The sequence below is a fragment of the Ascidiella aspersa genome, chromosome 1 (genome assembly GCF_963924565.1).
Source record: "Ascidiella aspersa chromosome 1, kaAscAspe10.2, whole genome shotgun sequence".
Lineage (NCBI taxonomy): Eukaryota > Metazoa > Chordata > Ascidiacea > Phlebobranchia > Ascidiidae > Ascidiella > Ascidiella aspersa.
In genome coordinates, this window is record NC_139447.1 from 29,943,241 (window position 1) to 29,957,145 (window position 13,905).

Genomic DNA, 13,905 nt, shown 5'->3' on the forward strand with positions numbered 1-13,905 from the left:
GACCCACAAAAATGACTCGGCGGCGCAGAGTTTGCCGACCACTGGGCTACACGTTAGTTGCCGCCTGAAAAAACGCTGGCTCTGCACTACTTGGATGCATATAATGCACCAAAGTATTTGTTTAGCCATAGCGACAGGCCTTTATCCAAACTTGCCAATGGCAAACGTTCGTTTAAACGTAACTTTTCGTAATAAAACGAATCCAATATTATAGTTTAAACATGCCTACTGACTCGTCAAAGAACGTGTCAGAAAAAAAATTGTTACGAAACGTTACAAGAAAGTTCTAGTTAACTTGCAGATTTCGCATAATCACACTTTGGTTTTGCAATACCGATAGCTACAGAGTTATGCCCGTGCCTTCCCCAAGGGGGCCAAGGGCCACGTTGAGAAACCCCGCGAGACTGGAGAGTTAATCACCTAGGCCTAGTTTTTCGAATTAGGTTCTATTCGAACTTCGTTTGGACAAAAGTATTGAAACAGTATTTGCTGTCTTGTATCGTCTGGGCTTTGCCATTATCTCATTTTCTTTTCGGTAATATGCTCGGTCTCTGTTATTTTCTGCCATTGTTTTCGCACTGTATTTCAACTGATACATAACATTTTCTCAAATAACCAGTGTCCAGGCATTTTTATAGTGGTTTGTCTTTTTGAAATGACAGAAATATCAACTATTGCATTTGGTTTTGCGTAAACTCGAAAAAATAGCTGATTTGTGTTCGACCAGTAGACCGCAGAATATCAAAATCGTGTGGTTGAAAACACTATAATGAAGTACTTTAAAGAACATCATGGTATTTAAATCAAAGTATTTCTAATAGGTAAAAATGTTATCCAAAAATATATTTTAGGTAAAAATTTCTCATTTTTTAGGTAAAAAAATAATCGATCTAGTGATTAGAACCAATGTTTTTATATTACCTTTTCCCTATTGCTGTCAAGCTATACAACTCAAATCATTTTAATTTTCGGTAGTCGGTATGCTACTGGGCAAGCCGGCAAGCACAACCACTCATACTGCTTTTATTCTGTACGTACATGTATGCCGTAATAGTTGGTCAGTACCACTTCGGCAGGTTTGATCGATATATATATATATATATATATATTCATGTGGAGTCCATAGCTTAGTTAACGTAAGTTGTTCATAAATGAAAGCTCACGCAAGGTTGAAATCGATGACGGCAGAATGTTCGATTTACTGCACATCAATATATTTCCGGTATATAAATAGGCAGAAGATAAACAATGCGAGTTAGGCACTACAAGCTTAGCGTATTCAAAAAAGTGTTTCAGAATAAAGTCCACATGCAGTTGATCTTAAATAATAATCTATCGTTTGATATAGATTTCGAGATGAAAAAAATATTCATCTGCACCGCTCGATTTTTACATATAAATATATTTAAGGCTTATTGAACTTTGATAAGAAGCTTCCGAGAGATAAAAACTATCAACCATTATATTTCTTGCCCTTTAACGTTTTTCAGAAGATTCATTTCGGGTGACACTTGCAAATTCGGAGATCCAGCAGACTGTCCCGAAGCGCACCATCGCTTTCGAGGCAATGCTTTTGCTTCTTCTACTGTTTGAGGCAGCGGGATTCCTTTGGTTTCCGGCAAAAACGCGCAACCAAAAGCGCTTAGCAAGACCAGGGTTGCAACAATTAAAGAGGGAATTAGAATATCGCCTTCTTCACCGACATAAATGAGAAACGGTGCCAGAATTGCACCAACTTTCCCAGCTGCCACGACAACAAACAACACGGTTTGTCTTGCTTTGGTTGGGAACACTTCCAAAACATGAACGTAAATAATGGCGAAGGCAGACGACACCATAACCTTGCCAAACATGTTCAGCGATATGAGAATGACCACTTGACTCTCTGGCACAAAGCAAGTTATAATCATGGAAATTCCAAAGAGGGCTGTCGGAAAAATGTACGAGTTAACTCTTCCAAGCTTACGTTCGCACAACAAGAAGAGAAAGCATCCTGCAACATCTGACAGACTGGAAAGAAACAGATTTAAAAAACGGTTTCCACTTAAATTATTGGTGTTTAAACCAAGAGCACTATACATGAAGCTTATATTAAACCAGATAAAGGTCGTAATAGTGAATCTAAAGAGCAAAATGGGTTCCTTTCCAATATTGATAATGGTTTGGAAGACAGTAAATGAAATAGGCGTATTACTTTGGAGAACTGTATCCTCATTTCTGCAGTTGCGTTTGTTAAGTCTGGCAATCTTTTGAAAAATTAGTTTTGCATCGTCCGCCCTACCAGATGCAAGCAACCAGCGCGGAGTTTCGTCGATTAGCCAGTAGTAAGGAATATAGAGAACACCAGTTAATCCACAGAATCTTAGATACCAACGCCAATTACGCAACCAGTAAGCTAATGGGGCTAGTGCCATGTATCCTACCGAATATCCCATGAGAACAACAAAATATATCCATAGGCGATCTTTTTTAGATATCATTTCGGATCCTATTACAGAAGCAACGTTATAGTTCACTAAGTTTCCTATACCACTTAACAGGAAAAATAATGCATATGATCCAACGCCGGTAGAAAAACTCAAAATAAAAGCGGCAATAAACTGCCAAGCGGTAAATATGAGAAATGTCGGACGTCTTCCAAATCGGTCAGCAATGTATCCACTAATTAGAGATCCGACTATCATACCGACAAACTGGAGTGATGTTAGGAGAGGCCTCAGCCATGCTCTACCACACACGAGGTTGAATTCAGTAACCGCTGAAACCTCAACTCCTTCAAAATACATTGATTCACAAGGGATCAGTGTTTTGGTGTCGTGAGAAATGTTAAGGTAGTCAAACTTAAAACACTTGCTTTGTATCATTTTGCCACCCGTCGTTTCCCAAGGTATTGTTAAATTGAGCATTTCCTCCTTTGTAACAACTCTCTCTTGATAGGTGTAGTTAAGTGATTTCGATTCAATATTTGTTCCTTGTAATACGTCGCATCTGTGGGGTGGTGTAAACTGTAAAATTAGAACTTGAAAGTTTGACAATCCATTTGGAATGGCCGACAAAAACAGAATTAGGCTTAAACGCCTTTCATAGTAACCCAAGTCTTTCAGTTTCATCATTTTCTAGATTCTATTGCCTAAATTGAATAAGTCATATGTTGAATTGTAAAGAAACATCGTTCATATTTTTATATAGAACCAAACTCTAATGATCAAGCATTTAACCTATTAGTCTTGGATAAATTGCTGTTTAGATAGCATACACCATAGCATACATGTTTAGATAGCATACACCATAGCATACACCACGTCAAGTATTCTTATCTGCTACAGTAAAGTCTACGTTGTTAAAGTATTTTTCAAACGTCAGTGTGTTACTTCGATAACCTAGTTTCTAAACTTGGTGCTGTACCAGACTGGCCAAAGCCCTAAAATCTGAAGAAATGTAATTTTCCTTCAGACATATATTTTAACAGAAAACAAAGCTTCTAAAACGGTTCGTAGCTTTCAATTTATGTTTCAAGGGACTGGTTCAGTACACTTTAAGGGTCATACAGTTGTTGTTTTTTCTCGGATCCCTAAGGGTCTCACGTTTCAATAGTTCCGCGCAATACCATTTTTACAGAGAAATGATATTTTTCGGAAATAATTATTGTTATAAAATTTTAATATTAATGAAAATAAAGTACACGCTAACAGTATTAGTTTGTCTGGTTCAAATATTAGTACGTTTATAAACTGTGATCAGTTTTTCTTGCATAAATATTACGCTGGTTTCGCTATTATAGGTGCCTTTTAAATAAATGAACCATTATTCTAAATGTTAGGCGTATTTTAGAGTAAAACAAAAACCATAGTAAATAAAAATTGCAGATTTGTTTATTTCGATTACTTTTGGAATTGGAATGAACATAGGCATACCGTAAACTTTTCGACTGCATATTTTTTGATAAAATAGGCCTATGTTACTACATAGCACAGCCATATATGTCTTTATAAAGACTTGAAATTTTAAACACCACTGCAAAAATTGTAACTGTTAGGATTTACTATTGCGGTCCAGATTTAACATTTTTGTCGAACTTTATTAAATTGATTATCATTGAACGAAGAAAATATAAGAAACTGTGCATTAAACACTGTATAGTGAGGCCTAATAAAAATCGTAACCATGGTTATATGATACTTTAGAAAAAATTACAATAAGCGATTGCAATAATGGCGGTTGATATCTTGCATACAGCTGGGTAAATGGTAACTCTACTAAAATCAAATTTATCTAAGAACTGTTTGGTTGGAATATATTTAGAGGAAAATAAAACTATAGAACAACACAGAATTTGTGATCACTCGGTTGCAGTGCAGACTAAATAATTCATGGTGCACCTATACAACTATATTTTAGGCGAAAAACAAATATATTAGTGTGTTCCTTCGCCAAGACGCGAAGCTGTAAGTGTAGATAACTAAAAGCTGCTTCTCTCAGCACTTTGCACATTTTAATTCGACGTGCTTACGCATGTAACCCAATCCACCAGCACAGACCGTTTCAAACTGGCTAAGTACCCAGTTAACCGCAAAACTAAATTAATGCTAGAGCTAAACGCCACAATCTTATAGTTCAAACCAAGGTAGATGATGCATTATAAACACAACAAAAGCTTTACTCCGTTATTGTTCCACCAGCAAAACATCGTAGAACAGTAGTTCTCAACCGTTTATGCTTCATGGCCCCTTCAATAGGCTCTTAACCGTCGTGGCCCCCCTGCTTATAAAAAAAACTAGCATTGTATTTATTGTGTTTTTACTTGTTTTGCTACTCCACGTTAATAACAAATACAGTCATTAAACGAAGTCCAGCGAGTAAATGCACTTACTTTCTTATAATTTTACAATGGAATGTTAGTTTTGCAACTGAACGCCGTTGTAAAACAATTCAAAATCTCTGCACCTGGCATTACACGTTAGTTGCTCGTCCAACAGCATTTGATGGATCCTTAGTAATTAAGCGAAGGTTATCGACAACTAATTGGTCGCCCGAAGAAACACTAACGCAGCATATTGAGCTACACGAAGCGGCACAGTAATTGTTTCGATACAGCGACAGGCGGCGTTAAACTTCCCACTCGCATATGTGCGACTATTCATAACTTTCCGCGATAAAACGAAAAAAAGGCGCACGATTGAGAAACCCTGTTTTAGAACGAAAAAGGTTTGATTGTGCAATATTGTTGCCAATGTGGTGTAATACTAAGTTTTATCCGTTTTAGGAAAATCTATTCATTTCAAAAGGGAAAATCAATTTACGAAGCGCATTTGTATTACATTAGACGTTAAATCCCAGTCAGAAATTTTAATGCGGGCCTTACTCGAACTATCATCGGTGTTAGTATGGCCCATTACCAGATTACCACAGAAACCCCATAGATATATCCCAGCTGGGAGACCGGAAAGGTAACATCGGCCCATGTTAGATTTTCTTTGATTTCCCATACATGGCATCCCACATATGGTTCAAGCGTGAAACTAGCCTGGCCAAATATATTCCTGCTTTACACCAATTTTAAAATAGCAAGCAATCAATATTTATTGTCATTAAATTTCCGCGCACAGAAGCACAATAACAGCACGTACAAAAATATCAAACGGTTATTCAAAAAAAAAAGTTAAAAACAATTGAAGAAAACGGCTTTAAAGAATAACTTAGGAATGATTAAATATAAACACAAATAGAAAAAAAGAATTATAAACATTGCTGTAATAAAAAATGGATAGAACTTTTGACATCACACGAGTTACAAACCGCAAAATACTAAAAAATTAAATCATAAGTTATGGCCAATTCTTTCAGAGGTTTGACAGTTGATGGAATGCTTAACCAAGAGGTTCGTAAACAATAAATGGCTAAATGTAACTGTTGACAGTATACTCATAAGTAAACACATATTAATGCAATTTATGCCTGAGTTTTGGTTTTCATATCCACTTGTAATTGTTTCTTGGTGGTTACAAACACAATATTGAGTGTTGAGTGAGGATATGGAACATCTGTAATAACATAATTAGTGTTAAAGTATGTGTATACATGTATATATACATATATATATTAAAATTATGTGCTAGTAAAACGTTTGAACTAACTATGTTTACAAAAGCAACAAACCAAATAAAGCCTTTTTCTTAATAAAAATAATTCATAAAACATGTAATTATATTTAAAATTTATGTTAGTCACTTTATTTTAGAAAAAATCCTTAACTTGGCAGTTTATTTTTGTTCTTTGATAGCATTCGTGTAATCTCTGCATCCCTGTGTGGATGTAGCCTGTTTAACAAAATAGTGCTTGCAGGAATGCTTGTCTGTAGATGACTTTTTGAAGCGGTGCCATTCAAATTCTAAACAAAAACAGTTAAATGGCCACAATTTATATAAAAATGATGTGCTTGTAGTTGTACCCTCCAAATAATCACACAAAACACATATTTAACAATATAGCACTCGAGAAAGTATGGCAAGTGTACACACAATTTTTTTAGTAGACCCAACCTGCACCCCAATTTGCCTATGATTCATAAGTGGGGTGAATTTTAATATTTTGTGCACTTGTGAGAACTCATCAAAACATGCCATACTTTCCAGACTAGGTTATATTGAACCCAAAAATTCAATAAACACATTTAACACAATATATTATGTATGTAGAGACAATCATTTAAATAAAAATATTTATATAATGATATAAAACAACAAAACTTGGAATAATTCTCACAGTAACAAAAAAATAAACCATACCTTTTTGTACCTTTCATACTTTTTTCTGGCTTTCAATTATAAAGAGTATTCCACTTTCTGAAAATAAATACATGAATACATGAAATATCTTAAGGAATGTATATTTTTATACAGAAGTAAAATAATTGTCCTTGTGTAAACTGCTTCAATTATAACTTAAAACGAGGTCCTTGTAAGAATTATTTCTTCATTTTATAGGCATAGTAATAGTTTTTATGAACTTTCATTATGGATACTTAGTATTTTTCTGTTAAAAAATCTTTAAAATCAAGTGGATTAACTCATAATTTAGCTAAAACTCATAAGATGAAACAATATAGTTTTAAGTGGTATTGGGATATTTTCAAGTTAAACATTTTAACAGACAAATTTAACATTAAAAAAAAAGAAAAACAACAGACATTTTGACTTACCATATGGGGATTTGGTTTGAGATGGACTTTACATTTCTTCATCATTTTTTCTGTTCAAAGACAATGTAGCATCGAGCCTACAACCTTCCTTAGCTGCATAGCAAATTTCGTTGTCACCAAGCTACAACTGCACTTAGTTTCATAACATTTTCACGATACGCAAAAACTTAAAAACTTGCGCTGCTTCTTCAATGCATCCGTTTGGTAAAAGAAAACAGTTCACTTTTTAAAAAAAGTCGAATAACCCGCAACAATGGTTGTCATTGTGACGTAACGTTTCCCGCCAACAATTTTAAATTTGTTAACGGTGATTTTAAAAAGTGTTGCTGGTAATTTTAAATTTTATAACGACGAATTTTTTTTTTAAGATTATAAAACATTTAAACAAATAAAAATGTTACACCTGGTAGTGGCCAAGAGCTTACACATAAATGTTACGTTACGCTCGGTCGATTTTTATTTAAAAATCGATTTCCTGCCGGAGTCTCATTAAGAACAGTTTAGGTATCCAATATGTTTGGTATTATTAGTACAATGACATTTTCACGCTTGATCCATAAAACACACATTGGTTATATGTCATGTTTTCCAAAAAATCTAGTTTATCCTCACCCTTTTGAGCTCATCGTAATTTGGTAAAACTCAGGAAGCTCAAAAAATGGAACCCGTGATGAACAAGTAATATTAGATATTCAATTTGTTTAAAGTCATTGATTTGGGCTTAAAAAACATGCAGGAAATACCATTGACCTAACTTCGATTTTTCCGCGGGTTATCATAGAATATCATAGAAACAGTTTACAAAAACCTCAGCAATTTTTCCACTTACAATAAAAAACAACTTTTTTGTCGCTAAAAATCTTTCTACTTTGTTTAAAGTGAATTATTTGAGCTTAAAAACCATGCTAGAAATATCATGGGCTAATCTTCGATTTACCCGTGGGCTATCATAGAATATCATAGAAACAGCTCATAAAATCTTAGCAATTTTTGAATTTACAACAAAAAACCAACGTTTTTGTATCAAAACATGTACTACACAACATCTTACACTAAATTTCGTTAAGATAAGTTATCTTAATTTATCTAAGATAGACCACTGCTAATTCGAACATGCCTAGTAAGGCCCAGGGATAACTCCAAGATAATTTCTGACTGGGATGCTTTATTTCTAACTTTATGCAAATTTCGTTTATGTTCCTAAAGCGTACTGTGCCTTTCAAATTTCCCTATGTTACGCTATGTTACACACATTGGGTAACCGGGTTAATACAAGGCTATAAAGAAACATACTGGATTTCTAAAACCTACCATAATGACAATTTTTGTAACTTAGCACTATCGTCTTTCTAACAAATTAACCGAAAGTGTTTTTGATTACTCCGTTTTATATAAAAATTAGGGCTAATTTGTACAGTTCATATATTGGAAATACTTCTAAATTAAGGAAAAAACACATTTACCTAAAATATATAGCACAACCAAACGTTTAATGTTCTAAGATGCTGTTCTAAGATGCTGTATTGGTGGATCAATGACAGAGTAAAGCTTTATTGTGTTTATCATGCATCATATATCTTGGTTTGAAATAGATTGTGCAATAGGGGACGTGGCGTTGTTTTGCACAATGAGCGCACATTGTAAAATGCGTTTCGAAATGTGAGCACATTTTTAAGTTTAAGTTGCCTTTGAAAAATGCCTTTAAAAATGCGCGCACTTTATTGCATACTGTCCAAAAAATGTTCGCATCCCCGTCTTAGATTGTAGCGTTCAAGCTCTCGCACTAATTTAGTTTTGCGGTCGACTGTTGACTGACGCAGTTTGAAATGTTATTTGTGGATTGGGTTCTATGCGTGTTGCGTAAGCACATACAATTGATTTTTCAATTGCTGAGAGAAGCAGCATTTAGTTATCTACAGCTTCGCTTGATGAAGGAGCACACTAATATATTTGTTTTTCGCCTAAAATATAGTTGTATAGGTGTACCATGGATTGTTTAGTCTGTACTGCTACCGAGTGATCACAAATTCTGTGTTGTTCTAAAGTTTTAAATTTTTCATTTCAAATTTCATTTTATTATAGAGTTAGAATTTCCCCAACTGTATGCAACATATTTACAGCCATTATTTTAATCGCTCATTGTAAAATAGCATATACCCAGGGTTACGATACCATGTTTATTTTATAAGATTTGTGCTTATTTTTGTTTTTAGTGTCTTGGAAAATACCAATGTGCTTCGTTTTTTTATTAGGCCCTTTATTAAGTCATTTTTTATTGCATGTTTTTTTATATTTCATTCGTTTACCGATATACAAGTTAATAAAGTTCGACAAAAAACATTAAACCTGAACCGCAATAGTAAATCCTAACAGTTATCGCTTTACCATACGAGTTTGGTACTAGATAAAAAGATGAAAGATGTTTTCTGCAATATAATATATAACTGTTCAATTTAGGCAAAATTGTAGAATAGATTCTAGAAAATGGTGGACCTGAAAGACTTGGGATACTACGACAAACATCTAAGTCTACTTTGGTTTCTGTCGGCCATCCCAAATGGATTTTCAAGTTCTAATTTTTCAGTTTACACCACCTCACAGATGTGACGTATTTAAAGGAACAAATGTTGAATCGAAATAACTTAACTACACCTATCCAGAGAGAGTTGTTACAAAGGAGGAAATGCTCAATTTAACAATACCTTGGAAACTACGGGTGGTAAAATGATACAAAGCAAGTGTTGTAAGTTCGTCTACCTTGACATTTCTCACGACACCAAAACACTAATCCCTTGTAAATCAATGCACTGTGAAGGAGGTTACTGAATTCAACCTCGTGTGTGATAAAGCGTGGCTTAACATCACTTAAGTTTGTCGGCATGTTATTCGGATCTCTTATTAGTGGATACATTGCTGACCGATTTGGAAGACGTCCGACATTTCTCATATTTACTGCTTGGCAGTTTATTGCCGCTTCTATTTTGAGTTTTTCAACCGGAGTTGTTTCATATGCATTCCTTTTTCTGTAAGGCGGTTAAGGAAACTTAGTAAACTATAACATTGCCTCTGTAATAGGATCCGAAATGATGTTAAAATTCCGCCTATGGATCTATTTTGTTGCTCTCATGGGTTGTTCAGTAGGATACATGACACTAGCTCCATTAGCTTACTGGTTACGCAATTGGCGTTGGTATCTAAGATTCTGTGGATTAACTGGCATTTTCTATATTTCTTACTACTGGCTAATCGACGAAACTCCGCGCTGGTTGCTTGCATCTGGTAGGGCGGGCGATGCAAAACTTATTTTTTAAAAGATTGCCAGACTTAACAAACGCAACTGCAGAATGAGGAATGACTCATCGAAAGTAATACGCCCATTTCATTTACTGTCTTCCAAACAATTATTAATATTGGAAAGGAACCCATTTTGCTCTTTAGATTCTCTATTACGACCTTTATCTGGTTTAATATAAGCTTCATGTATATTGCTCTTGGCCTAAACACCAATAATTCAAGTGGAAGCCGTTTTTTAAATCTGTTTCTTTCCATTCTAACAGACCTTGCAGGATGCTTTCTCTTCTTGTTGTGCGAACGCAAGCTTGGAAGAGTTAACTCGTACATTTTTCCGACAGCCCTCTTTGGACTTTCCATGATTATAACTTGCTTCGTGCCAGAGAGTCAAGTGGTCATTCTCATATCGCTGAACATGTTTGGCAAGGCTATGGTGTCGTCTGCCTTCGCTATTATTTACGTTCATGTTTTGGAGGTGTTCCCAACCAAAGCAAGACAAACCGTGTTGTTTGTTGTCGTGGCAGCTGGGAAAGTTGGTGCAATTCTGGCACCGTTTCTCATTTATGTCGGTGAAGAAGGCGACATTCTAATCCCCTCTTTAATTGTTGCAATCCTGGTCTTGCTGAGCGCTTTTAGTTGCTCGTTTTTACCCGAAACCAAGGGAATCCCGCTGCCTCAAACAGTAGAAGAAGCAAAAGCAATGCCTCGAAAGCAATGGTGTGCTTCGGGACAGTCCGCTAGATCTCCGAATTTACAAGTGTCACCAGAAATCAATCTTCTGAAAAACTTAAGGGCAAGAAATATAATGGATTTATTGTTTTTATCCCTAAAAAGCTTTTTATCAAAGTCCAATAAGCCTTGAATATAAACAAATCGAACGGCGCTGATTCGTTTTTTTCATCTCGAAAATTATGTCAAACGATAAATCACATTTAATGTCAACTGCGGACTTCTTACTGAAACACTTTTTTGAATACGCTAAGCATGTATTTTTCTATATTGCTTAACTCGCATTGTTTATCCTTTGTGTGCTTATATACCGCAAATATAATGATTTGCAGCAAATCGAACATTTTGTCGTCATCGATTTTAACGTTGAGCTTTTATTTATGAACAACTTACGTTAGCTTAGCTCTGGACTCTACATGAATATATATATTTCAAACAAACCCAGCTAAAGTGATACTGGCCAACGATTACGGTATATATGCGCACAAAATAACATACCGAGTGAAAGAAATTAAAATGATTTAAGTTGTATAACTGGACTGTAGGGAAATATTTGTTTGGCAAAAAATTCTGTCATGCCCGATTAGGCATCCGTATTTATAATCTTTTAGGTTAAGTGGTGAGTCATCTGTTATATAGATTGCTAACGATATGTCCACCCAAATTTAAATAACCATAAAGCATGTGTAATGTGCATTCCTTTAGTTCACGGGCCTGACCCAAATTTAGGAAGGTGGGCAGTAAAAAATAAACTGACAATTTAGTTTTAAGCATTTCATTAAAACAAGTGCTATTTAGGAAAGGACCTAGGAAAACTACTAATGAAATTTGTCAACAGAATATCGAAAATGTTTGTTCACATTGTGATTGAGATAATATTAGGACCGACTTATAAAGATAATAGGCTACACCCTACCTAATTTAAAAAAGTTGGTGGGTTCCAGATTCAGTAAAGCTTCTTATCAGCCGGTTTTCGTTTCTTGATGTTGTGTTCACTATGCACTATTCACCTTGGTTTGCGGCATTTTTGTTCAGTTTCTTCCTTTGCACTAACGTTTCGCGGTCGACTGGTTGAGTCAGCGGTTCTCAACCAGGGTGCCGTGGCACTCTAGTGTGCCATTTTCCACGCTCAAGGCTGTCGGGACATATTTCAAATTATTTAAGATTGTAATTTTGCTCTATTAGTAAGCTTTTGAATACATTTTTTGTGTAACATTAAAGTGCCTATAAATTAAAAGAAAAAATATATATTTGGTAATGTCCAATAAACGCGATTAATGGTTTTGCTTTCGTTAGATTCAGCGAAGAAAACATTAAGAATTTCTTATAAGGTAGCAACTACCATTATTTAAACCATGTATTGTCAATTTAGCTAAATAAACATTTGCAGATATTCTGCTTTTATGTGCAGCATACGTAAGATAGGGTGTTCTGGATAGTCGGAGTTTCAAAATACCGTAAACCAACAACTTTGCTGCTGAAAGGAGCAAATTATGCAATAATAGATAATACATGAATTCGTTGAGCTAGGTTTAGTTTTGCTTAAGCAAGCTATATGACAAACAAGTAACAGAAAACACAAACACGTAAAACAGGGAAGAAATGTATAAAGCCGTTTGATATTTAGGTATTTCTACTTCCATCCATCCTAATTTTAATACGATTCTTAGTAAAAAAAAAATTTTCCTAAACTTTAAAAAGAACAGTTTACCAATTGTGACCTGGATTAAATTAACGACTAACGTTATTAACCGTGGTGTAAAATAAGCTTTTTTAGACTATTTTGTATGCGTTGTATTTGGTATAAAATTAAAATTAGGCATCATAGCTCAGAAAAACACTGTTGGCGGTTTTTATTTATTTATCAAGCAAAAGTAGTTTCATGTTGTTTGAAGTAACTCACCCGTCAGCAAAAATGATATTCAAATTGGTCGGTCATTTATTGGGGTAGATTTAAGTACAACGCATTAGTGCTTACTTAGCATATAGCATATGGCATAAAAAGAATAAGTAAGTATAGCTTTGAATTGTTTTTTCAACTCTTATTTTTATCTAAGGCTATGTAATAGTGCCCAGAAAATGTTTGGCATGGAAAATCATTACTATGAAAGGGCAAACCGTAGGCCACTCAACAAATCACAGCGCAAGTGAGCAAATTTTAAATTTGACAAGACCGTGGAAAAATGTGGGTAGTAAAGTATCCAGAAGCAAGTGTTTTCAATTTAAATGTTTAAACATTTCCCAGAAAAATCAATCCAAGCTTCCCTGCAAGTCGATGTCCTACGAAGGAATCGAGGTTTCAGCAGTAACTAAATTTAACCTCGTATGTGACAGAGCATGGATGAGGCCTGTATTTACATCGGTTCAGTTTGCTGGAATGACAATCGGATCTTTAATTAGTGGATATCTCGGCGACAGATTTGGAAGACGCCCGGTATTTCTTATTTCGACCGCTTGGCAGTTTATTGCCGTTTTTCTGCTAAGCTTTGCGCCCGAAGTTTGGTCATACGCATTTTTGTTTCTATTATGCTAGTGGATATCTTGGCGACGAGGTGTTTCCGACCAAAGCGAGACAATTTGTACTGTTCTTTGTAATTTTAGTTGAAAAACTTGGTGCCATTCTCGCACCATTTCTGAATTATATTACCGAAGAAGGCGACATTCTAATACAGGGGTCGGCAACCTTT

At 35.1% G+C, this 13,905-nt stretch overlaps 1 protein-coding gene and 1 pseudogene across 1 annotated transcript; one reads left to right on the top strand and one right to left on the bottom strand.

Moving 5' to 3' along the window:
- Positions 1-872: 872 nt before the first annotated feature.
- On the bottom strand, positions 873-3,121 carry LOC146169677 (solute carrier family 22 member 4-like). The gene has a single exon (XM_083388762.1). It carries the CDS (start codon positions 3,111-3,113, stop codon positions 1,461-1,463), a length of 1,653 nt encoding a protein of 550 aa, XP_083244888.1. The 5' UTR covers positions 3,114-3,121; the 3' UTR covers positions 873-1,460.
- Positions 3,122-5,827: 2,706 nt separating this feature from the next.
- LOC146169678 (solute carrier family 22 member 4-like) lies at positions 5,828-11,351 on the top strand (annotated as a pseudogene).
- The last annotated feature ends 2,554 nt before the right edge of the window (positions 11,352-13,905 follow it).